Below are 24,920 nucleotides of genomic sequence, written 5' to 3'. Positions count from 1 at the left end.
TGGGGCACCCCAGGTGGCTCAGTGATTTGGCGCCTGCCTTTGGCCCAGGGTGTCATCCTGGAGACCCAGGATCAAGTTCTGCCTTGGGCTCCCTGCATGGAGCCTGCTTCTCCTTCTGCCTCTCTCTCTCTCTTTGCGTCTGTGAGTAAATAAATAAAATCTTTTTTTTTTTTTTTTTTTAAAGAAAAGTTGTGTGTTTATGTCCTTATCCAGCGGCCCTTCTTGGAGTGTGAGAGGAACTTGTAGATAGCACCCAGTTAGGCTGTCCCATGTCTAGGCTGCCACATCACGTATTTTGTACTTTTGTTTTCCTTTTGTTCTGTCCCATCAGTGGAAATGCAAAGGTCTCAGAAGTATGTGCATACGTACATATATATGTGCGTATGAAAAGAGAAAGCTCTCTCTCTCACTTTGTCCCTTTCCTGCCCTTTTTTCCCCCCTAAGATTTTATTTATTTGTTTGACGGAGAACATGGGTGTGGGGGGGCTGGGCTGGAGATCCCAGCCTGGGATCAGGATTTGAGCTGAAGGCAGATGCTTAACAGATGAGCCCCCCAGCCCCCCCTCCACCTTCCTGCTCTTCTCTGTAACTGTTACTGCTAGAAAAGTAGTTCAGCTCTGTGTGTAAAATATGAGGTCACATACATATCATTTTGTGACTTTTTCACATACTTGTTTATCATGTCACTTGTTTCTCGTGTCTTGGTATTCCTTTCCTATCAGCACAGAGAGCTTTCTTACTGTTTTTGATAACTATGTTTCACCTGCTGTTTGTACCATAGCTCTTTTAGTTCACCCTTGCTGATAGGCTTTCAGCTTCTTTCCAGCTTTTCCCCCATCAGAAATGGCTGCAGTGAATATCTTTATATTCCCATGTGGGTATAAAGCAGAATAGGTGGGTGGAATGGTAGAAAGCTATGTTATAAAATGGTGATTTTAAATTTAAAAATTGGTTCTGCCACATTGCCCCATGGTTCCACACACTCCCATCAGCGGCATCTCTTTTTACACACCTTTGCCCGAACACTTACTACTTACAGAGGTGTGACTTCTCTTGTGAGACCCTTGAAGGCCGGGTCTGTGTCAGACTTTTGTGAGGAACCCTGAATACCTTTTCTCCAAATAGCTGAGTATAGCTCTTCTTGGCACAGGACCAGCTGTGCAGTCAATGCTCCCAGTGAGTGTGTGTGTCGGGGGGATGGTAGAAAAGGCAGCTTCTTGTGAGGTTCTGCCAAGAGGTACCCAGAGATCGGAGCAGGGAGGTGGTAAAGATGCCGTCTAACAACAGCAGGACTTTTGTTGTCAGGTGCTGGATCCTGAGAAGCCCGCAGTGTGGTTTCTGCCCTTCAGAGACCTCCAGGCTAACAGAGGAGGCTAGTTTGCACCAGAGGCTGCAGAGAACTGTGCACGCTCACCCGCAAATGGGGTTATTTGACTGTGTGGCTCTGCTCGAAGCACAGTGATTACTTTAAGAAAGCATAAGGGATGCCTGGGTGGCTCAGCAGTTGACCGTCTATCTGCCTTTGGCTCAGGATGTGATCCTGAGATTCAGGATCGAGTCCCATGTCGGGCTCCCTGCAGGGAGCCTGCTTCTCCCTCTGCTTGTGTCTCTGCCTCTGTGTCTCTCATGAATAAATAAATCAATCTTAAAAAAAAAAAAAAGAAAGAATAAGATTTTTTTAAACAGAAATATAAGTTAAAATCATAAATATTTCCGATTTTATAGATATGTATGTTACAAATTTAAGGTAAATGAACACGGGACAAGCACAAAAGATCACGTACAAACCCTATAGAGTTTATAGATCTCTGGCGCTCCTGGGGAGGGAAGCTCCCTGAGGACAGGAGGAATGTCTCAGGGGAATCTCAACTGGGTATTCATATAGGAGCAGCGATAGGGAGATGTGGTGAGCATGGTGGCGGCAGAGAATGTGTGGAACTGGCCCCTCCCCCACTGCCAGCCTCACTAGGGGCTCTGAGGGATCCAGTGGGGAGTCATCCCTGCCAGGAGTCTCTGACCCTGGGGCAGGAAGAGTGTAGGAGTTACAGGGCTAGGTGGGTCCTGAAGGGAAACAGACAGGACTAGGGGCTGGCACAGAAAGGTCAGCAGCAGGATACAGAGAAGCATCCACTCCTGGGAGGACTGAGATGCTAAAGCTTCTTGGAAAGGCTTTGCAGTGCCGCCTGGCCGGGGAGATGGAACAGCCACAGGAGAGGCGGCAGCCGTGTCTGTGCACAGTTCTGGGGGTGTGTGTGTTCTAACAGTCTGGCCAGAGGGAGTGGCGATGGGTGGATATGGTGGGTAGAGAACTTCCAGATCCTGGGCTTACCTGCCAGCCCACCATGGCACTCCTAGATCAGGCAGTGGGGCTGCTGGCATTTTCGGAGGTAGGAGGAACTGGCCGCCAACACTTCCCCTTCCAGTGGGATTCCACCAAGTTGCTTCACTTCAACCACATGTTTCTGGTTCTCTCTTTTCCCTTCTTTGCCAGGGGAGCTGGAAAGGGGACAACAGAGCAGAGTATGCTGAGCCAGGTTCTTGCACCACAATTATTAGGAGAAGGGAGATCGGGGCTTGCGTGATGATAGCAAGGAGATAAAGGGGCCAGGCTGAACAAGTGTGAGGGCCTGGTATGTTCTTGACTTCCCTTTCTTCTCCACGCAGACGGAGTCACCAGTGTTATCAGTCCTGCTTCCTTATTACCTCAGATCCACCAACCCAGCACTCCTTCCTAGTCTGGGCCACTGTCATTTCTTCTCAGGATTTCTGGGACCGCCTCCTGTGACTGACAGGTCTTTAGCTTTTTGGGCATGCGGTGTCCCCCCGACACCCCAGCCATCAGTTCTCCACAATATAACTGGAATTGTCTTTGTAGCAGGCACCGATTACGTCTCTCCTTTGCTTAAAACCCTTCTGTGGCTTCCCCTTTGCTCTTAGGACAATTCTCAAACTCTGACCTGACCTGCGGTCCTTTCTCGGGCCTACAAGCCTCTCTGCCTTTCCTCACTAACCCTGTTACACGTTCTCATGCCACTGTTCTGGCCTTTTTAGCGTTCCTTAAGCCTGCCACACAGCTCTTGTCTCTGTCCTCTGCCAGCAGCACACTCCACTCCCCTGGCCAACTTCTAACAGCCTTCAGGTCTTGGCTGAACTGTGCTTCTTACCTCCAGGAGTGGGTTGGTTGTCCCTCCTCCCATAACATCCTTTGTTCCCTCACCATGCCTCATCACACCATGTGTTGGTTGTTGATGTCCCTGCCTGTCCTGTGATGTACTGAGAGCTTGGGGGGGGGTGGGGGAAGCAGGAACCATTCATCTTCTCCATTACGCTGCCAGTGCCTCATGCAGGACCTGGCTGTCACAGGCAGTCACTAGTGCTGGATACTGAATGAACGTAGGCGTTCAGCAGGATGTACCTGTGCTGGCAAGTAGAAGGCCCCCAGAGGATAGCGAGAACAGTGAGGAGGTGACTTGGGGCTTAGGTTTGGTGGTTGGCTTTTTCTTCCCCACCTCTCTCCCCACCTTCTATTTTTTTTAAAAGATTTTATTTATTTATTCATGAAAGACACAGAGAAGGAGAGAGAGAGAGAGGCAGAGACACGGGCAGAGGGAGAAGCAGGCTCCATGTAGGGAGTCTGATATGGGACTCAATCCCGGGTCTCCAGGATCAGACTCTGGGATGAAGGGGGCACTAAACGCTGAGCCACCGGGGCTGCCCCTATTTTTCTTTTTTAAAAGATTTTATTTATTTATTCATGAGAGACATTTAGGGAGAGAGGCAGAGACATAGGCAGAGTGAGAAGCAGGCTCTGTGCAAGGATCCCGATGGGAACTCAGTCCTGGGACTCCCGAGATCACGCCATGAGCCAAAGGCAGACGCTCAACCACTGAGCCACCCAGGCATTCCTCTCCTCGCCTTCTAAAGTGACTGGACAGGGCAGATTTGGATGGCTGAGAAGATACACAAAGGACAGAGATTCAGACTTCCAAGATGATGACCACGTGTGAGTCCACCTGTCTAGTCTTAGGTGTTTATGGATATATGTGTTGATTTAAAGTGTATAGAGAAAAAAGTGTTCAGAAGGGGGCGAAGGTCCCATTCCCTCAACAGACAGATGGGTTTTTTTTCCACCCACGCCATACCTGGTGACATATGGTGATCTGTTCATTCTTTGTCCCATCCTCTCCTCTGGAACGTGTACCTTGTCTTGTTTAGTGCTATATTCCTCTTTCTGCAGCTGTACCTGATACACAGTTGGGGCTCAGTAAAAAATCAGTGCAGTAAACAAATGAGTGCATGATACTTTTGTCTTATATCAATGCACATTTATTTCTTTTTATTTTCTTGAAAGGCAGCCTACATTGCAGTTATACCTGTAGGCTACATCCTCGGAAGTGGACCTGTCAGGACAAAGGGATTGTGCATTTAACATTTTCATAGATGTGGCCAAATTGCCCTCCGGGAAGGATGTGTTGATTTATGACCCCATCAGTGGTATATGAGCATGCCCATTTCCCTAGTCCTTGGCCAGTGCCAGGCATTAATTAGCACATGCTCAGTTCTCAGCTAACCTAAGGGAGACACCTGGTCCCTGGAAGAGGACCAAGGTGTTAGTAGGCTTGTGGTCAGAGCTGTGCTGTAATCCCAAATGCACGGGCAGGTAGGTCCCCCGGGCCCCTCGAGCCTCAAGGAGAGGGAGAGCAGTGTGGGTGGGCATCTGAGAGACTGCCGAGAACTTACATTCCTGGAGCTGGGCTTTGAGAATGGGCACGGCCTGGAAAAGGTGTCTGTGGTCAGACCCGGGGCTTCCAGTGGAGTCATTGAAGTTCCCCAACTAGCATGTGATATTTGGGGATTGGCTCCAGGAAGATGCAGCTGCCTGTGGGGCAGGAGGCCTGTAAGCCACAGACATCTCTGCTTGATGGGTCTTGGGTCTTTTTTTTTTTTTCTTTTTTTTTTTTAATTTTATTTATTCATTCATGAGAGTGGGTCTTGGGTCTTAAAGAACTGGGCCCATTTCATCGTTGTGGAAGAAGAGACAGGGAGAATAAAAATAATGAGAGGTAGGAGCTGGCATTTATTAGCCCTTCTTCTGTGCTAGGCCTCGGACTGAGAAGAACTTAACACATGAGGGGCAGGCACTCTCGTGAGCCCCATTTTCTAGAAGGGGAAATGGAGGCTCAGAGAAGGCTGATGACCTGCCTAAGATCATGCAGCAAGTAAGTGGCCGAGCCCGGCCTGTAGCACAGGCTGTCCCAGCCTGTAACAGTGGAGCACTTGGGGAGAAGCCAGGGTTGAGCCCTGCTCTTAGGGCTTTGGCACAGGACTTCTGGAACATGGTCAGGGGCCAGGATCCTGCCTCGAAGGCCGTTGGCCCAGTGTCTCCAAAAGACCTGTTGACAGACCAGAGCAGACTGGGGCAGCCCATGCCAGCAGACGGTGTGAAGTGGTTGGCAGGGGCCCTGGGTCATGTCTGTAGCATGTCTTGCTCACCCTGGGCAGACTCCAGTGGGACGCTTGGTCCCCACGGTGGGGGTTGGGTGGTAAAGCTTTTGCATTGGAGCGGGAGCTGAGCTGAGCCACCCACTCTTGTCCCTAAGCTCCCAAAGTAGCTTCCTACGCCTCCCAGAGACAGATGCTCTGGTAGAAATAGTGAGACACCACCTCCAGCAGCAACCTAGAGGACAGCACCTGCCTTAGGGTGGGGGAGAAGGAGCCTAGGCTCTTCACGCCTACCTCTCCACCTTCATCCCCGATCCGACTTCTCCCCCAAAAGGCAGGGGCCAAGTCACCCCTTTTAATTTCAAGGCTTAAGGACTCCTCCTCAGCTCTTTCATGGTGGGTCACATGGCAGGGGACTCTGGAAACAGATCCAGCATGCCCTGTCACTGCTCCATTGAACCCTGGCTCAGGGTCTTCACGCCTGAAGAAGTGGCTGCTGCATGTCATTGTGGGAATAGGGGCTGGAGCTGATTGTCCTTATGTGAGTGAGGGACACACCTAAGTGAACCTGAGCCCGGCTGTCCTCCTATTCCCTTCTGTCCCCCCAGGCTCAGGTGGCCTTCCTCCAGGGAGAAAGGAAAGGGCAAGAGAATCTCAAGACAGACCTGGTACGGCGGATCAAGATGTTGGAATATGCGCTGAAACAGGAGAGGTGAGTCCTTTTGAGAAGGCAGGCCTGAGTGGCAGGGTTTGGAGGCTGGCTGCAGTGCCTTCCAGCCTTGGGAGGTTTGCAATCCAGTGTTCTCTTCCCCATTGCCCATCATTGTCTGATCGTAGCAGAGAGGGACAGAACAACACACAGTAGGTGGAGTTCAGGATAAAGGCTAAGGACAATATTTATCATGATGGTGGCTCTTACTGTATGCACGTTGCCTCATTGACCCCGTTGAGCCACATTGTGGGTACAGGTGAGGCTTCCAGAGGGTGAGGATGTCTTCAGGGACCCCTGGAGCTGGGGTAGCACCCCAGGCTGCCTGACTCCAAAGAGTGGATTCCTCATAATCCCATGTGTGGTGCCTTTTCCACCAGAACCGCTTCTTCACGGCAGGGGGGGAGGTGACTGCTTCATCGGGACTGGGGGAGGCTCTGGGATCTGGATCCCTGAGGTGAGCGTTGGCCCTATATACTCCTCTGCGTCTGTCACCTATTAATAATTTGCTCTCTTAGGGCCAAATATCATAAATTGAAGTTTGGAACAGACCTGAACCAAGGGGAGAAGAAACCAGAATTGGCAGAACAAGGTACCCACCCTCATATCTGCCCAACTTGGGTTCCCCATCCCCTGCAACAGAAGTCAGTGTGATGGAGTTGTGCAGAGTTGGGCCACCTCTTTTTTACTTTGCTCCGCAGGAAGCTGACTTGGCTGGAGCGGGTGCTGGGGAGGATTTGAGCCTCACTCTCAGTTCCCCTCTTCAGGGGCTACTCTGTGGGGCCCTGACTGGGAAGGGAGCTAGATAGTGTGAAGTAGGCCAGTCCTGCCTGCTGTCCCTCTGTGAAATAGATGGACACTGTCCTTAATGTTCTAAGCTCCTCGGAAGAGGGCTCTGTTCACCACCAGGTTGGTAGGGCAGGTGTTCCAGGTAGAGGGACACGTGTACAGAAGCATGGCGACATGAAAGAGGGTGGTATGTTAGGAGACGAGGAGTTACTGAGTGTGACTGGAACAGGTGGGTGGTACAGTGGAAGTGAGGGGCTGGGCGACCCGTCAAGGCCTTTCAGGGCCAGTTAACAGTAATGTTCTTTACGTCAGACCCCTCCCACCAACAGGAGTCCCACAAAGGCAGGGGTCTTTGTTACTGTTGTAGCCTGGATACCTAGCTGGGTGCTTAGTAGATGCGATGCCTGATAAGTAGTTGATGAACAAAATAAACACAATCTCATTTAATCTTCACAATCCCAAGAGCTAAGTGCTGTTAGTATTAACTAGTATTCTCAGAAGAGGAAGCTGAGGCTTAGAGAGGTAAACCAACTTGCTCCAGGTCACACAGCTGGTGAGTGGCAGAGTCATATTCAAAGTATAGAGTGTGCTTTGCAGACTTTCTCAGAACGGTGCCAGCTTCCTGTGTGGAAAACTGGCATAAGTAGATGGGTGTCTGAAGGTAGTCTGGGAGGTGGTTTGAAGAATCTCAGGAGTCTAGGTAGAGGGTGTGGAGGGGTGCCCTCAGGAGGGGACTTGGTAGGATCTATGACAGTGACTGATAGTGACTGAAGAGGGTTGAAGGGTGAGGAGGGTGGAGGAGGTGATAGGTACATGGTGCTGCCCTAAGACGGCCTGCCTCCTTTATCTCCATTCTCCAGTCTCCAATGGCCCTGTGGAGTCGGTCACCCTGGAGAACAGCCCGCTGGTGTGGAAGGAGGGGCGGCAGCTTCTCCGACAGTGAGTGTGCAGGACAGGGGGGCTGGGCTGTGTTGGGGAGAAGGACATGTTTGGCTCGGGAGATAAGTCTGAAGACTCTACAGTCCTTCCTGACCCCCCTGGGGGTGGGATGCTGAACTGTCAGGGTTTCTCTTGGCCTGTCTTCTGTGGATGGAGCCCAGCCTGGAGAGGGAGGGAAGACTTGCTAAGAAGGCAGATGTAGGGGGGCCCTACTCCTGGGAAGTGACTCCAGATATCTCTCACTTTTTTTTTTTTTTTTTAAGATTTATTTGAGAGAGAGGGAGGGAGAGAGCTAGAGCAGGCATGAGTGGTGGGGAGGGGAAGAGGGAGAAGCAGACTCCTCATTGAACAAAGAGCCTGATGCAGGACTTGATCTTAGAACCCTTGGATCATGACTTGAGCTGAGAGCAGATGCTTGACCTACTAAACCACCCAGGTGGGGCAGCCCTGGTGGCTCAGCAGTTTAGCGCCGCCTTCAGCCCAGGGCCTGGTCCTGGAAACTCAGGATCGAGTCCCACGTCAGGCTCCCTGCATGGAGCCTGCTTCTCCCTCTGCCTGTGTCCTTGTCTACCCCCCCCCCCCCACCGTGTCTCTCATGAATTTAAAAAAATAAATAAATAAATAAATAAATAAATAAATAGATAAATAAATAAATAAATAAAATCTAGAAAACAAAAACAAAAACCACCCAGGTGCCTAGAAGTCTCTCACTTAAAAGAAAAGGGGATCCCTGGGTCGTGCAGCGGTTTGGCGCCTGCCTTTGGCCCAGGGCGTGATCCTGGAGACCGGGATCGAATCCCACGTCAGGCTCCCGGTGCATGGAGCCTGCTTCTCCCTCTGCCTGTGTCTCTGCCTCTCTCTCTCTCTCTCTGTGACTATCATAAATAAATAAAAAAAAATAAAAGAAAAAAAAGGGTAGGGCAACCCTCTTGGTCCCCCCCTCCCTTTAGGAGCTCAGTAAACTTTGTTGCCCACCAAAAACCAAAACAAAAACAAGTTATGTCAAATTATTTTTTAGTATTAAAGAGATTTGTGTGTTTTAGAAAACTCGAGAAACATAGGGAAACACACACACATAAAAATCACTCATAATTCCACCACTACCCAGGGAGTCTCACGCACCTGTAAGCATTTTGGTGTCTCTGGTGGGGCCCAGTCTGTGTTTCATAAAAGCAAGCACTCCGCTTCTTGGTGTTTTATACTGCATCATGTTTGTTAAGTGTTATGGACTTCCATATAAGTTAGTTAGGTTGCATCATTTTAAGAACCATAAAATTGCCAGTCACAGGGATAACTATCACTTCCTATAGCCAATCATTTCTTGTGCATTTCATCAAAGATGGTTCTGTAGTATGACAAACATCAGGAAGTTATTTGTCCGTATCCCCAATTTCCTCAAGCTGAATGTCTGGAAGCGCCCTGCTAGCTTGCAGTGTGTGCCAGCAGCAGTGACAAAACAGTTGTAATAGGCAGCACTTGCGAGGTGCCTGTTATGTGCCTGGCCCTGTGCTGAGTGTTTTGCATTCCCATGTGGCCAACTACTAGTATTCCCCTAACAACAGAAGTGCAGGGAGGCCATGTGTTGTCATAAGATGAGGGTAACTCTTAAATGGAGGGTCTTGTGACCTCAGGCAGTCTGTACCCAGAGCCCAGCGTCTTCACCACCATGCTTCTCTGTGTCTCCTCTGGTGAGGAGGAGGAGGCCTCGGCCACGGGTAGGCACTTGGGACGAGACAGCAGGTGAAGGCAGGTATGCTCTAGCATGTGAGGCACAGGCCCAGGGGTCCCAAAGGAACCAGGGCATGGTAAACATAAAAGGCTTCTGAACGAACCTCCAGAGGACCAGATACCCACAGATATGCACAATTGATTTTTTTCTCTATTTGTAACTTTCAGACCAGTGCCAGCTAGCTTCCATTATTTTAAATTGTGGAAGTAATAAATGCTCATTTGTAGAAGTGAGTGGAGTAAATTGCAAAGGTTGCTTTTAGATCTCTAATCCCTATTCCGAAGGTTGAAGGTCGAAGGTTTCTGCGAGTGCATTGAGTATGTATCTTTCCAGGCCTCGTGGGGGCACACTTCAAATATATGTTTGTGTGTGTCCTGTACTTGTACACATGTTAGTGCTTTTTTTTTTATTTTAACCAACACATGAATTGTGTGGATCGCATAACTTATGATTTTTGTTAAGCCATTTATTATGGCCATCTTGGCCCTCTGCCCCTCCTTTATTTTGTGCCTCTGTGGCCCCATCAGTCATTTGCGGCTACAGTCCCCCATGGTGGGCATGTAGCATGGCCCCTGCGGTCTGGCTGTCCATACAGCATCCCCTCTAGCATCTGTGTGACTGCACTGTGCTGGTACATAAAGGCTTCCCCCGGAAATAGACTTGAAAGTGGAGCAGTAAGGTCAGGTTTATACTTATTTAAAACACTGGCATATAATCTTAACCTGCTTCTCCAAAAAGCCTGTCCCTGTTTGCATCCGCCCCCATTGAATATAAAGAAGCTGGGAGGCCTGACCTGCCCTGGTTCTGTCTCCCTGTAGGTACCTGGAAGAGGTGGGCTACACGGACACCATCCTGGATATGCGGTCCAAACGCGTGCGCTCCCTGCTGGGCCGCTCATTGGAGCTCAACGGGGCTGTGGAGCCCAGTGAAGGGGGCCCCAGGGCCACACCAGGTCCCGGGGGCCTCAGTGGCGGTGAATCCCTGCTGGTGAAACAGATTGAAGAGCAGATCAAGAGGTGAGCCCTTGGTGAGCCCTGACAGGTTCGTTCCTCTGCTTCCCCTCCTCCTGGTGAAGGCCAGTGTCAGAAAAGCCAGCAGTGCTGCTGGGTTGCCCTGGTGGCTACTTCCTTCCTGGAGTGTATTGTGGGCTGGTTTGCTCCAGAGCCCTCTCGGGCCCTTCACGAGATCCCTGGATCCTGTTCTGGGTCCCCCTGTGTGTACCCTCTGTGGCCTCGTGTTCTAGCCGATCTGTGCCACAGCTTATGCCCAGCCCATCTGCCTTCCAGAGGCTCAGGCCTCATGCTGCTTAGCTACTAGAGGCTGACCCTGGGTGGCAAACTGGGGCCTGGCAGGGTGTGAAATGGCCTCCACCCCCCAAGGAGCTTTTTTTTCCTTTTTCCAGGTTCCTTGTGTCCTCTCTGGTTACTGGTCAACATAAATAACTTGACAGGTGCTGATGTTCAGCATGCAGAGAAAGGGGGGAAAAAAGAAGTGGGGAAAATGGCACGGTTGGGGGAGGGGCACTCTTCATGGAGGTGACATCTGGGCAGAAAACTGCAGGAAATGGGACAGTGAGCTACACAAGTACCAGAAGGAGCATGTTCTAGGCAGAGGGAATGGCGATGATCAGGGTTCCGCTGGGCATGTTCAGGAACCTGTAGCAAGGCCAGTGCGGCTGTAGCAAGTGAGCACATGGGGCTTGTGGTCTGTGGTGAGACTGAAATCTCAGGAGTCAGATCAAATGGGCCGTAGTGGCCACGATAGGGAATTCGGATTCTACTCTCTGGGTTGTGGGAAGCCCGTGGTTTCGAGCAGGGGTATGACACAATCTAGTGAGCTGGTCGGCTTCAAGGAGAAGCTGTAGGGCAGCGTTGGGAGCAGGAGAGCAGTGAGGAGCCTCCTGTGCCATCCAGGCAAGAGGTGGGGGCTGTGAGCGGCAGGGGTGAGAAGTGGCCAGCCTCTCTCTCCGTGGGTTTTCTTTTTAAAGAAATGAACATAGGGGAGAGGAAGGAAATGAGGGGGTGGCTATGGGGCTTGGTCCAAGTGATGGGAGCATCATCAACTGCAGTGGGAAGGACAAGGAGTAGAAGGGACATCAGGGGGCTGCAAAGGGCGGGTGGAGTTTGTGGTGCTGGGTCGCCCCCAGGACGGGTGATAGGAGCCAGCCTGGAGCGAGCTGGGTGGGGCTGGACTCCAAACTCACCTCTAGGTCACCAGCATGCAGGTGGGATTTGAAAGCTAGAAGCGACAGCAAAGGAGGCTGAGCTCGTGCAGCCAGTATTGAGGAGGAAACCTGAGTGGTGTCCAACAGCAGAGCACAGACCTGCTTCGTTGCCAGAGGCTGTGCACATGGTGGCTGGGAAGGGAGTGCTGTGTCTGGCAACCTGGAGGAGAGATGTGTCCTCCAGGCAGTAACCACATACCTGGGCAGTTGGCAAGAACTCTAGGGCATCGACCTAGCAGCAAGAAAGGAGGATGTTTGCATTTATCCAAACTCTGAATTCCACCCACTTTTCTACCCTGGACTCCGGTTTGGCAGATATTTCCTTTGTTAAAACATATTATCCAGAGTCGTTAGGTAGTCGGCTAGGAGTGGAAACAGGAGGCCATCTGTCAGTCCGAGGGTACAGGCTTATTGGCGGCAAGGCTGGCAATAGGGACACAAACATTTGCACAATGACCAGTTCCTCTTTCCTGCCGGGTATGTCTGCCACTTGCCTGACCTGCGCCTGTGGTTTGCCCGGGCTGTGGGAAAGGGGGCTGCTCAGTCAGTGGCGCATACTCTGTCCAACTCCCCTGATTCAGTATGTGCAGGCAGATGTGTGGTGGGGCGGCAGCTCAGAGCTCAGTAGTTGGACCCAGTGCGTGGTCCAAGTGAGGGTGGTCAGGTCTAGGTGAATGAGGGTCAGGTGGAGGCCGGGATTGGAGGGAGCTTCACGGTAATGGCTCCCACCCCGTTTAACCCTTGCTCCTCAATTTTCCGAGCCACTGTGCTCCTGCCATTTTAGCAGCCCTAACCTCAGGCAGGGCCTGGGCTCACCTATCTGATAAGGCCGGGATTGGAGGGAGTCCAGGCTGAGGTCACAGTGGGCTCAGTCCCCTTGAGGGCTGGGTCGAGGCTCTGGCCATGGTGATTTGGCACCTTCCTATCCGAGCTTTGTCACCTGGCAGGACTAATGCCCCCTTTGTCCCCCTGTCATGGGCAGGAATGCAGCAGGCAAAGATGGCAAAGAACGCCTGAGTGGTTCGGTGCTGGAGCAGATCCCCTTCCTGCAGAATTGTGAGGACGAGGACAGTGATGAGGACGATGAGCTGGACAGCGTACAGCACAAGAAGCAGCGTGTGAAGGTGCGCTTCCCTCCCCTCCCGCCTCCAGGGGGCTACCTGCTTTGTGGATCAGCTGCAGATAGTAGATCACCTATGGGTGCTCTTGGGGCTCCCTTTGTGGCATGGTTTGTGTGTGGCCTGACCCTGTCCTTTCCCAGGGTCCTCATCCCCTCTCCAGCCAAGCCCTGCCTCAGTACTGTGTCACCTAACTCCTGTCTTCTTCCATCTTCCCTTCAGCTTTCACATTCTTTCTGGAGAGACCTGAACTCTCTCCAGACTGGGCCAGCCATGCACTGCCCTCTCACAGCCCTCTCTCTTGGCCTAGCCTCATCGTGGTCGCACAGAGATATTTTTGGCATGGTTGTGGCTCTCTGTCTTCTCCTTCAATAGATTGTGAGCTCTGTCAGGCAGGGACTGCAGGGGTTTCCTTGATCTTCTCTCCCCAGCACCTAGAGTGGATGTGGCAGGGCCCTGGCCCCATCCTGGGGCCAGGTTGGGGTCCCATGGGGGACTTTGTAGGTGCAAGTGTCCAGTGTGCTCTTGTGTCAGGGCCTAAGCCCAGGGCACTGCCTGCAGGGTAGAGTCCAGGTCTCAACTTGGCTTCACGGTAATGGCTCCCACCCCGTTTAACCCTTGCTCCTCAATTTTCCGAGCCACTGTGCTCCTGCCATTTTAGCAGCCCTAACCTCAGGCAGGGCCTGGGCTCACCTATCTGATAAACGCCAGTTTGGGCATTTGTGGGTGTAGCTCTGTGCCAACAGCAACGATGCGGAGACAGAGGTCCGGTCCCTGGTGTGGGTGAATGTGTGGCTAGCGGCGTGCCCATGCAGGGGGGCCTCTGTGTGGGCTTCCCATCAGAACCCCTCCCTGCCTCCTACAGCCTCACCTTAGCTAGCACCCCTCCTCCAGGCAGCCCTTTCTGACCTCTTGCCCACCCTTCCTCCCCTTCCCCTGGCAGAGTTGGAGCCATCTGGACCCTGACCACCCCAGGCCCTCCCTGCCTGCTGTCCCCATGGCTGTACAGCACTAGCTCTGTCTTGGCCGCTCTGTCTCCAGTGTCCCCGTTTGGCTCAGCCCAGGGTCCCGCCTGGCATGGGCTCTCAGGGAGTGCATAGAGCCAGCACACTAGAGCTGTGTTACAGGAAAGTCGGGATGGCCCTGAGCCCCTATTGGGATTTTCACTCCTCTCTCAGCTCTTACCGCATCTTCCTCTGGGAAGCCTGCCCGCCCCTCTCTGCTCCTCTTAGCAGAGATCATTGCTGACTGTACTCCCTTAGGACTTCGTGCCTGTCACCACGCTTGTCCCGCAGACCCTTTGGGGTGGCTTATTATGCAGGGGTCTCATGCCTCCACAGCCTGCACTCTCCCCCCATGCACCTGCGGTGACCAGACTGACTCCAAAGACCTCCGAGACTCTAGGAGTGGCTGCTGGCCTGGCTCTGTGCCTGTGGGCATGTCTTAGCCATGATACCAGAGTCCCTGGCTCTGGGTTGTTGAGGATTTAATTAACATGAACTCATGCACACAAAGCCCTTGGCTCCCCTATGGCTGGCCGTACCAAGTGATCAGTGGTGGCAGTATGAGCAGTGCTGTGCCCAGAGGGCAGAACAGAAATAGACAGGCACCCTCTCTTTTGAGACCCTGAGAATGCCTGTTAATGTGGCCATCCTCCTGTGGAGCCCCAGTGCACCCCCCTTGCCTCTCCTGGTGTGCTGCCTAAACCTGGATCCCGGGTCTTCCATAGAGAAGGAAGAGGAGGTCACCCTGACCTGTCCCTTGGCCCTCCCATACAGACCAGAGGCTGGCCCCTCCCAGATGCCTGAGCAGTTTTGACTCCAGTCCCAGCTTGGAGTGCTGAGCCTGTGGGCAGATCGACCACACCTTCAGGGGGCTTGCAGTCTGACTGAGGCAGGCCCTTGGGGGTGCCCTGAACTTGATCTAGTCAGGGAACACTTTTAGAGGGAGAAACATCCCTGGAAGAGGCAGTATTTGAGGCTAGTGGTAGTCAGACCCCAGTGCTGGAGTAGGGTGTGTTCTTAAGCCAGCACTTAAAGCAAAAGTCAGCGATCAGAACTGTTTGTGAAAATTCTGGGGCTCCCTAAAGCCATTTTCTGTGGTCTTTGAGGTTCTGAGCATACAGCCCCTGGATGGCACTTTGTGCACAATGTAGTGATAACTGCATCATGAGAGGGTAAAGGGTCATATACAAGATGTCATTGTAGAAGGCTGTGTGTGAAAGGCATTCATGTGGGGAAATGCAGATGCCATGCTGCCCTGAAATCCCAAGTCTGGGCTAGGTTGAGGTGCACGAATCAAGGAACACAAGAGGATTGGTTCTTAGCATTGCTTTAAGACTGACGGGGAGGAACGCTGGCACTCACCTGCCCTGGAGTCCTACATCTCAGGATGGAAGAGCAGTGCTGTCTTCTCTCGTCCCAAAAGTAGCATGCGCTTGTCCTGTGAGAAAACAAAGCTTGAGGCACCCAAGAAAGTTTTAAGGAAGACTCAGAACTCTTGGGAGGCTCACGGTCTGGAGCTGTGTTAGTGTATCTTGGACTGGGAACCTGAGGTGCAGGGTATCCCTGCTTCAGCCTGTTTGCTCACATTAAGTGCAGCAATGGTAACTGTTCACAAGCTGGTGAAGTCACGTGGGATGCTTGCCTAGTGCGCTGAATAAGTCACAGAAGCTGGCGCGACTGCTCTACCCAGGCATCTGTTCCCACTTGAATTGTGCGCCTCCATACACACACTTGTGCATGTAGGCGCACGTATCTTTCTCTTCTGTCCTAAAACAGACTATCTCACTTGACTTTTTTTTCCTGAGAAGTACTGTGCTGAGGGGGTGGGGGTTGTAGCAGGGGAGGGAGTGGGAAGAGGGCAGGAGTCAGGAGGAGGGTCCTGGGAGGAATCAGAAGAGGAGGTAGTAGTGATGGGGAAGAGGTGGGCAAAGCCCTGGTAGGGGACTGCCAGTTCCCTGGCCCTAGTAAGGAGCAGCCTTTGAAGGCTTCCAGCAGGGGGAGCACAGCTGCCAAAGTGTGTGTGTGGGAGCCCTGCAGGGGGAAGGACACTGAAGGAAGGGAAGGGGAGCTGGTGGCTGGCACGCAGGATGCTTCTAAGCAGGGCGCAGGGTGAGGTGGAGGCCAGGAACCCTGGCTTCTCTGCCCTGGAGACTGGGTGGGCTTGGGCTCTGGGCCAGAGCCTCCTGACCTGTCTGGCTTTCTCCATGCCCAGCTTCCCTCCAAAGCCCTAGTGCCCGAGATGGAGGACGAGGACGAGGAGGATGACTCTGAGGATGCCATCAATGAGTTCGATTTCTTGGGCTCAGGAGAGGAGGGGGAGGGCTCCCCAGACCCTCGACGATGCACGGGAGAGGGGACCCACCATGAGCTGGGTAAGCGGAATTTCCTGGCCAGCTTTCCTTACCAGGCGAGGTAGAGGCACACACAGCCGCCTGCAGCTGCTTCCTGCCCCAGGGTCTCCACCGGACGGATACGCTTCCTGAAAGGAGGGTGGCCAAGGAGAGCAGGAGGCCGACACTGTGGTGGCCAGGCCCTCACCCCTTCCCTGGAAAATCCCTGCGGGGATGCAGAAGGCCCAGTGCTTCCCGGAGTGGGGTCTCCAGCCCTCCCTGAGGGGGGTCTCCAGCCCTCCCTGAGAGTCTAGGTCTCAGCGGCCCTCAGGGAGAAACCGGATGAGGACCTGGTGGGGAGAGGCTGACAGGGCAGTGCTGCATCTTCCTCCCGTTCCGTGACTCTGAGCCACAAGGCCCTTAGCGGTCACGTAGGATGGCTGGGACCACAGAGGGTCTCAGTTCACTGTGTCCCCTCTGCCCGTCCCCCACTCCCACCTGGAGCCCCAGTACTCTCTGGGACCGGGGCTTCCTGACTGCCTCACATTTACAGGAGGGGCTTCTAGCAGCTGGGTGGAACTGGTGGGCAACTCCAGCCCTGGACTTTTGTCCCTGCAGAAAGCCGGCGGGTTAAACTCCAAGGCATTTTGGCCGACCTTCGGGATGTGGATGGGCTGCCCCCTAAAGTGACTGGTCCCCCTCCTGGCACACCCCAGCCCCGGCCACACGAAGGTAAGAGGCCCCTGCACCCTGGCCCGGTCCCCTGGGGCACCATGGCGTAGGGGTGCTGCAGAGCTAAGCCCGGGGCTTCTGTGTCCTCAGGGTCAAAGCCTGGCCTCTAGTCTGCAGCCTCCCTGTCGCAAAAGTTCGTCTGTCTGTCTGTCTCCCTCTCTTTTTGTCTGTCCTGCCCTGTCTGTCTGTCTGTCTCTCCCTGTCTCTCTCTTTCCAGCTGTGATTCTTGATCTTGTCCTCTCCCTGGCTCTCTGACTCCTTACCTCCTTCTCTGCTTCTCTCTCTCTCTCTCTCTCTCTCTCTCTCTCTCTCCCCCCACCCCTCTCTGCCCCCCCCTCCCCTCCCCCTACCAGGTTCCTTTGGCTTCTCCTCAGACGTTTTCATCATGGACACTATCGGGGGCGGGGAGGTGAGCCTGGGGGACTTGGCAGATCTCACCGTCACCAACGACAACGACCTCAGCTGTGATGTAAGTTCTCGGGCTGCCTGTTCCCCCGAGGGGCCTCCTTGGGCATCCTATGCTGTGCCTGCTCTCGCTGAGCTGTTACTGGGTGCCTTGCCTGCTGCGCTCAGTCCACTAGTGAGAGGATGCTGTGAGGTCATTCAGCAGCTCACCCTGGTTTACGGAGGGGTGCAGACAGGGCTGAGGGGGCTTAGGGAGGTTACTGAGGTGCAGGGCCTGGAAGACACTGGGGTGTAGCCGGCACTCAACTCCTTCAGGCCACACTCCCTTCCACCTGTGGCTTACGTGCATCTCAAGTCCTGGCCTCCCGCAGGCTGGCAGCAAGGAAGGGGGCCCAGGGTCAGCACAGTGCAGGGAAGATGGTCTGGACAGGAGATGGGCATTGAACTGACCTTTGTGGCCAGAAACCCCAAAACGAGGTGCAAGTGGGGCTGGTGGCCAATGGGCCAGAGGAAAGGAGACATCAGGGCCAGTGTTCTGAGCCCAGTACCCACAGAGGGGCCTCTGGCTCGCTGATAGTTTCTGAATCGGGGGTGTGTGTGCATTTCCCTGAAGCAGAACACCACCATGGCTTGTAGCAGAATTTCAAGTGGTTGGTGATGCCAGCAGGGTTTGAGGCACTGCTATAGGATGCCAGGAAGTGGGGCCAAGACGGAGGCTTTGAGCAGGGGATGTGCCCGTGAGGGGGTAACCGTGTAGCGGCAGAGCCTTTGGCCCTAAAGAGCTAGGGCAGTGGTGATGGTGCAGGTGGGGACCATGGGGGAGAGAGCCCACGTGAAAGGGGGTTGGTTAGGTGGTGTGAACCTTATGTTGGGACAGGACACTGAGTCTTGCCTGACAGTCTGCTCATCATCTTTCCCAGTTGGCTGCTCCTGAATCCTCCATGCACAGAGCAACACCACCACCTCCCAGGGCATGTACAGTGACTCTAGAATACCCCTAATGTGTGGTCTCTGTGGCCTCCTGTTGTCCTGAGAGGATTCTCTTGTGACCCCTTAGCTTCTCTGCAGCCATTCACATCTTTCCAGTCCATGTCAGTTCACAAACGTGGCTCTGGTCTCAGCTTCTGTCACTTTGTCCCTTGCTTTGTAACCAGGGCCTCCTCTCAGGCTCTAGATCTGCTCTGGCAGCCACAGGGACTTTTGCACATGCAGTGTTCTCCTTCATTCCCCTCCCTGGATCTGGTTAAGTCCTGTTCCTTTGGTGTCCCCTCAGGAATGCCTTACTGACTGCCACAGAGGCAGTCAGGCTGCTTGGGTGTCTCTTCCCAGTTCATTTTTAATTCCTAGCACTGCTTCTAGTTCATAGTTCCTGTGCACTGTGGGGTGATCTGCCTGTCTTCCCCAGGCCCCCTTTGAACTGAGTGTTCAGAGGGGTGCTGCACACAGGGTGCTTGGGGCTGGAGCCCAGTGTGTGAGGATGCTCCACGTGGGTCTGGGTAGGGAAGGGGCAGATCCTTGATATCCTGGATGCCAGTTGGCATCCACAGGACTGCTGGGACACTGAGCTCCCCCCACTCTAGCTCTCTGACAGCAAAGATGCCTTTAAGAAGACATGGAACCCCAAGTTCACTCTCCGCTCACACTACGACGGCGTGCGCTCCCTGGCTTTCCACCACAGCCAGTCTGCCTTGCTCACCGCCTCTGAAGATGGCACACTGAAGCTCTGGAACCTACAGAAGGCTGTCACAGCCAAGAAGTAAGGGCGACAACCCCAGAGGGGGAGGTAGAGTTCTGAGTGATGAGGGCCTCTCAGTGACATCTGGCTCCTCTGCCTCCCCACAGGAATGCTGCACTAGATGTGGAACCTATCCATGCCTTCCGGGCTCACAGGTAGGGAAGTGCCCCCCAAAGGCAGTCTGGCTCCTGGCCCACTCACTGCTACCCCAGGGGGCCAAATGCCCTCTGCACACGCACCCCCTTGATCCTTGTGCTCTGCAGACCAAGTGTCCCAGAGCTGGTTCTCAGCTCACCCTTCAAGAGAAGGAAACAGGCATGGGGAGTTGGGGGAAGGCAGGCCTGGGTGGCACAACCAGAGCCCCAGATGCTGAATTCTTTTGACCATCCTTGAAAAATCTAGCATTGGACTTCAAGGTCCCATCGTGGGGAGCCTGGAAAGGAGTGAGATGGAGTTTTTCATCTCCCCTTCACCACCTCTGCATCCTGCAGGGGTCCTGTATTGGCAGTAGCCATGGGCAGCAATAGCGAATGCTGTTACAGTGGTGGGGCAGATGCCCGCATCCACAGCTGGAAGATTCCGGACCTCAACATGGACCCCTATGACGGTTATGGTGAGGACAGCTCCCTCCTCCTGTCTGCACCTCCCCTCATGCCCCCATGTCCACAGGAGCTTCTGCATTCCCTCAGCATCCACCTGTGCCTAACTGTACACCCCCAGCCCAGGGGAGGGAGCATAGAGCAGTGTGTTCAGCATGTGACGGGTCAGACAGGCTGAGGCAAGAAAGAGATGGCTTTGGGGAACGGTTTCCTAGAGGGGCTGGTGGGTGAGCGGACTCTGAGTCAGCACTGGGCCCGGGCCCCAGCATGTGCAAAGCCTTCTGGTGGCTGAGTGCAGGAGTGAGGAACAGTAGAGCAGGGGAGGGGGAGAGCTTAGTTGGGCCAGGTTGTAGGGAGTTCGCCCTTGATCCTTGGTGCACCTTTAAAAGTTAAGTGGAGAAGTGATTACACTGTCACTTCTGTTAAGTGTGTCGCCTATCCTCTGACATCTCTTTTGATAACTTTGATGACATGCATGGCTCTGTGTAGCAGTTGTTATGGCAGACAGAATTCAGAGGTATGTGTCTTCCCTTGAAGAAGACACAGTTTTCCTAAGAACAGTCCCACCCTGTGAAAGGTCAAGGGTCAGTCCCAGGTAGTATGTGCTCAGGGCCATGCAAGCTGCCACGCACGGGTGTGACGTCAGCAGGGCCTGACTGAGCACCCTGTGTGGACTTCAGTGAGCAGGGAGGCAGGGGTGAGAAGGGCTAGGGAGCTTTGGAGAGAGTGGGCAGGGCTTGTGCTCTGGGCAGAAAAGACTGCAGGGAGCATGGGTGGGGCCAACCAATAGGGCCCAGGCTGCAAAGGTTCTTGGGGCCTCAAAGCCACCATTGTTCTTTTTCCCCTTCACTAAGTCCTAAAAATCGTGTCCCAAGCACCTACTTTGTGCCAGGCACTATCCATGGGTCCTGTGGGGATGGCAGTGAACAGGGGGGAATAATCCCTGCCCTCTGGAGCTTCCATTCTGGATTGCCTTCAGAGTCCTAAAATCTTCCCAGAAGTGTTAGTGGGCAGAGTGTGAGTGGCTAGCAGGGGCAGGTTCCAGGGGTAACAGCTCTGAGCCCATGAGGACTCTAGGTATGAAGCTGGGTGAATGGGTGGACCCAGCCCAGCTGCCTGGCTCTCAGCTGTCTAGGTTGGAGCTGGCAGCCCTGACGTAGCCCGTTGTCTCCCTTTGGTACGTCCAGACCCAAGCGTGCTGAGCCATGTCCTGGAGGGCCACGGGGATGCTGTATGGGGCCTAGCCTTCAGTCCCGCCTCCCAGCGCCTGGCTTCCTGCTCTGCTGATGGCACCATCCGTATCTGGGATCCCAGCAGCAGCCCAGCCTGCCTCTGTACCTTCCTCACAGCTAGCGGTGAGTGAGGGCTGCCGACACCTCATAGAGGAGCTGTATAATTGGAGGCCCCTGCAGGAGCGTTACTCCTGACAAGGGCCCAGCTTTCCCAAGTCCTGTCCCACAGCCCTGGGGCAGGACCAGGTTTGTGAGGCAGCCTTTCTTCTCCTCTACCCTCAGATCATGGGATCCCCACCTCAGTGGCCTTCACCAGCACCGAGCCTGCCCACATTGTGGCCTCCTTCCGCTCTGGCGACACTGTCTTATATGACCTGGAGGCTGGCAGTGCCCTCCTCTCGCTGGAATCCCGGGGGAGCAGCGGTAAGAGGGGGCCCCAGGGCCGGGGGCTAGTATCTGAGTGCTTCCCAGGCCTCAGTCCTTCCTATGGCTTTGGTGACGATGTCCAGTGAACAGAAGACATTTTCCCTACCCCCTTGCGGGGGGCTGTGTGTCAGATGGAGGTAAAGTCCCAGCTGCCACTGTTGTGGCCAGCGAGGGGCTCTTGGGAAGGCTGAGGGAACAGAGATCATCAGGCCTCTTGGCAAAGCAGATGCTCCATGTGGGTGGCTGTGCCACCCCAGGTGGGGCACGGTGCCTAGGTTACAGAGGAAGTACTATGACCCTGAGCAGGAGAGCCCTGGGGGCCCAGTCCTCCTGGACAGCTAGGCATAGGGCAGGGCTGTAGGGCCGTGGTTCTCCTCTCGTCCTTCCCTCCTCCTTGCCTTCCAGGCCCAACCCAGATCAACCAGGTGGTGAGTCACCCAAACCAGCCCCTCACCATCACTGCCCACGACGACAGAGGCATCCGCTTCCTGGACAGCCGGACAGGTGAGGCCCCACCTTCTCCATCCACCATTCACTCATGCTCATGGCAGGGCCTGCCCAGATAGCAGAGCTCCTGGTGCCCACGCTGCAGGCTCTCAGCGTTTTGTCTGGGCCATCACCTTCCCAGGCAAGATGCTGAGAGGAAGTAACCTGCCACCCACCCTTTCTCCTCTCAGGGAAATCTGTGCACTCCATGGTTGCCCACCTGGACGCGGTCACCTGCCTTGCCGTGGACCCCAACGGCGTGTTCCTGATGTCGGGAAGTAAGTCCAGACCCTCCTGACTCCTAAAGAGCAAGGGTGTGTGGGAGCAGAAGAGGAAGAGATGTGGGCACTGGTCACAAGGGAGTACTCCGGGGCTCCCTGAGGCAGGGGAACGGGCAGGGAGCCTCTGGGTAGAGCCGCCTGGAGGCATTTGCCTCCATCTCCTTTCATCCAGATAATCCTCTTGGGTGGGTGTGTTGTACCCGCCGTGCAGATGTGGACAGGCTCAGAGAAGTTATATGTTTTGGTTGCGGCCTGGTGGGTTGGTTGCAGGAATGAAGTTGGGGTCTCTCAGTCCCCATGGGATCTTTAGCATTTGCCACCACGTGCTTTCTGTGGATAAGAGCACTGAAGCCCAGCTCCTGTGGAGCTGTGCCTCAGGACGGGGTGGGACGTGGGCAGGTGGAAAAGGGGCCGTTGCTCCCCAGGGAGGTGGAGGGTGTGCATGGGCCATCAGAGAGGCCATGGGCAAGGGGCCTTCTTCCACTCACTTCTGCTCCCTACCAACCGAGCTTGTGGGAGCTCATGAGCCAGCAAGTGCATGGGATGATAGAGCAGGTGGACGGGCTCGGGCACCCAACAAGCCTGTTCTTCATCTTCCGTGTGACGGCAGCAGCTGTCTCTAAGGATGATGGTAGAGGGAGTGGTCAGTAGCATCAAGTCCAGGGGAGAGAGGGTTTGGGACAGGGCCTGGGGCCCCCCCACTGTAAAGGACAAATAGAGCCAGTCTCCACCACAGCCAGCTGTTCCTTCTAACATGTAAGTCAGGTCATCTCCAGAGGTGGCTCATGCCCCAAGGCCCAGTCCTGTCTGCTCCTCGCTCTCTGACCACCTCTTCCTCCTCCCCATACTCCTGCTCAGGCTGCTACTGCCATATCCACCTCCTGCCAGTCCTCCAAACCTTCCCTTGGCCTTGCTGCCCGCAAGACTCTTCCTCCTGGTTCCCCCTTAGCCCTTCTGTCCTCACCCTGACCAGCCTGTATCCACAGTGCTGCTGACCATCTGGCATCATTCTTTCTGTTTTATTTACTGTCTGCCACATCGGAACGTCAACAGCCCTGGGCTTGGGGAGGTTAGCCTAGTACACAGGTCCCCAGTGAATACTTGGTAACTAGATGATGGATAGCAGGCTAGGCCAAAAGGATTCTCCCTCAGCCTGGGTGTTGAGAGGTGCATGGAGAAGAAGATGGGCCCTTTATCCAGTGCCAAGGCCAGCTCATCCAGAGGGTGAGGTTTGGAGGAGCTGGGGTTTGTCCTGGGGGCAGCCCTTTCAGCTCCCACACCTGCGTAGGTCACGACTGTTCCCTGCGTCTGTGGAGCCTGGACAATAAAACATGCGTGCAGGAGATCACAGCCCACCGCAAGAAGCATGAAGAGGCTATTCACGCTGTCGCGTGCCACCCCAGCAAGGCCCTCATTGCCAGTGCGGGTGCCGATGCCCTGGCCAAGGTCTTCGTATGATGCCCACCTGGCCCCACCCTGGCTGCCACACCGGCTGGGGAGTGGGGCCGGGCAGGTGGGACTGAGGTGAGAGGCTGGGCAGGAGGCTTGGTCTGGGAGGGCAGAAACTCCTTGTATCCTCACCCCTAGTGAGACCTCAGACACATCTCTTCACCTGGCACTCCTAGAGGGTGCCACGTCCTGGTAGCCGGGGTTACCTTGTGAGAATCATCAAGGTAGCTCCTGGGCATCAAGAGAGAGGGCCGAGGTAGCCTTCCCTCTTGTACCTGGGGTGTCATGCTCCAGTCTTCCTTCTCTTCTGTCTACTCAGGTGACTCCCAGCCTCAGTCTGGAGGCCTGGAGGCCTGGCTCTTCCCGCCTGCCTGGGAACCTGGTGGTGCTAACGGCCCTTTCCCCAGGAGGCCATCCCCCATGGCCGTCCCTTCCCCAAGCATCTGCCTGGGGAGCAGCCTCCTTCAGGAATCACCCTCCGGGATGGCCTCCGGGAGCTTCCTCTCTGTGCCCTGATGCCCAGTCCTGGTTTCTGAGCTGCCTTCTTGGGTGCAGCACAGCCGGGGCTGGGTGTCCTTGGGGATCAGCTTTTCCAAGATGCCAGAAGGTGCCAGGTTCTCTCTTTGAACCCCCAACCCCCCTCTCCCATCTTCCCAAACCTGAGTGGCAGCTGTGCTGGGAGGAGCTCCAGGCACCTCTGCTCTGTGGTTGACCCCCTGGGAAGCTGTGGAGCCAGCTGGACCCCGGGCTGTCCTCAGGCAGAGTGCCCGGCCTGGCCCACCCCAGAAGCACTCCCACCACCCTCCCCTCCAGTTCCCTCAACACAGCTTTCCAGACACTACCCAGCACCTCCAGGGCCAGTAACCCCCCGGGGAGCAGGTGATGCCCTCAGGGGAGGTGCCCACCCCTACCTCCCCCACCGCTCCCAGCACTCCTTCCAGGGGCAGCCCCCCAGCCCCCACAGGGTCACCCATGGGGAGAGATGCCCCTTGTTTGCCCCTCTCTGGGGCATGGAGGCTGGAGGGGTCCCCCACAACTCCCTGTATATCTGTATAAATAAATGGGATGTTAATGGAGCCCTGCCCCCCCCACCCTCATGTCGTTATCACTGTGTGATAGTCTGTGTCTCCTTTCCTGGTCCTCCACTCTCTTCCTCTATTTATTTCACTCTCTTTTTTTGGGTCCCGCCCTGAGTCCTCAGGCCCCCTTCCAGGTTCCTGTTTATAAGCCCCCTCCCCTCTGCCCTGGACTTGGATGTGAAACTTGTCTCAATAAACCCTTTGGAGTAAGA

At 54.5% G+C, this 24,920-nt stretch overlaps 1 protein-coding gene across 5 annotated transcripts in view; it reads left to right on the top strand.

Moving 5' to 3' along the window:
• The window catches only part of STRN4 (striatin 4), a 27,274-nt gene extending 2,354 nt beyond the window's left edge, over positions 1-24,920 (top strand). Inside the window, exons 2-19 of one of the 5 annotated variants that reach the window (XR_012001025.1) lie at positions 5,102-5,219; positions 6,051-6,154; positions 6,670-6,743; positions 7,801-7,879; positions 10,427-10,624; positions 12,815-12,956; positions 16,167-16,326; positions 16,903-17,016; positions 17,370-17,485; positions 19,002-19,177; positions 19,264-19,311; positions 19,648-19,769; positions 20,943-21,110; positions 21,270-21,410; positions 21,819-21,917; positions 22,091-22,177; positions 23,469-23,704; positions 23,949-24,920. Coding sequence is in view for 2 of the 5 variants with exons in the window: in XM_072755454.1 (XP_072611555.1) it covers positions 5,211-5,219; positions 6,051-6,154; positions 6,670-6,743; positions 7,801-7,879; positions 10,427-10,624; positions 12,815-12,956; positions 16,167-16,326; positions 16,903-17,016; positions 17,370-17,485; positions 19,002-19,177; positions 19,264-19,311; positions 19,648-19,769; positions 20,943-21,110; positions 21,270-21,410; positions 21,819-21,917; positions 22,091-22,177; positions 23,469-23,638 (2,007 nt within the window). In the remaining 3 variants the exon portion in view is untranslated. Of the gene's footprint in view, positions 1-5,101; positions 5,220-6,050; positions 6,155-6,669; positions 6,744-7,800; positions 7,880-10,426; positions 10,625-12,814; positions 12,957-16,166; positions 16,327-16,902; positions 17,017-17,369; positions 17,486-19,001; positions 19,178-19,263; positions 19,312-19,647; positions 19,770-20,942; positions 21,111-21,269; positions 21,411-21,818; positions 21,918-22,090; positions 22,178-23,468 lie in introns of all 5 variants that reach the window. The other 4 variants (XR_012001024.1, XR_012001023.1, XM_072755454.1 and 1 more) reach the window with 4 other exon arrangements.

Source organism: Vulpes vulpes, chromosome 1, assembly GCF_048418805.1.
Source record: "Vulpes vulpes isolate BD-2025 chromosome 1, VulVul3, whole genome shotgun sequence".
Lineage (NCBI taxonomy): Eukaryota > Metazoa > Chordata > Mammalia > Carnivora > Canidae > Vulpes > Vulpes vulpes.
Note: the sequence above shows the minus strand (reverse complement) of the source record. Positions and strands in the feature narration are given on the sequence as shown.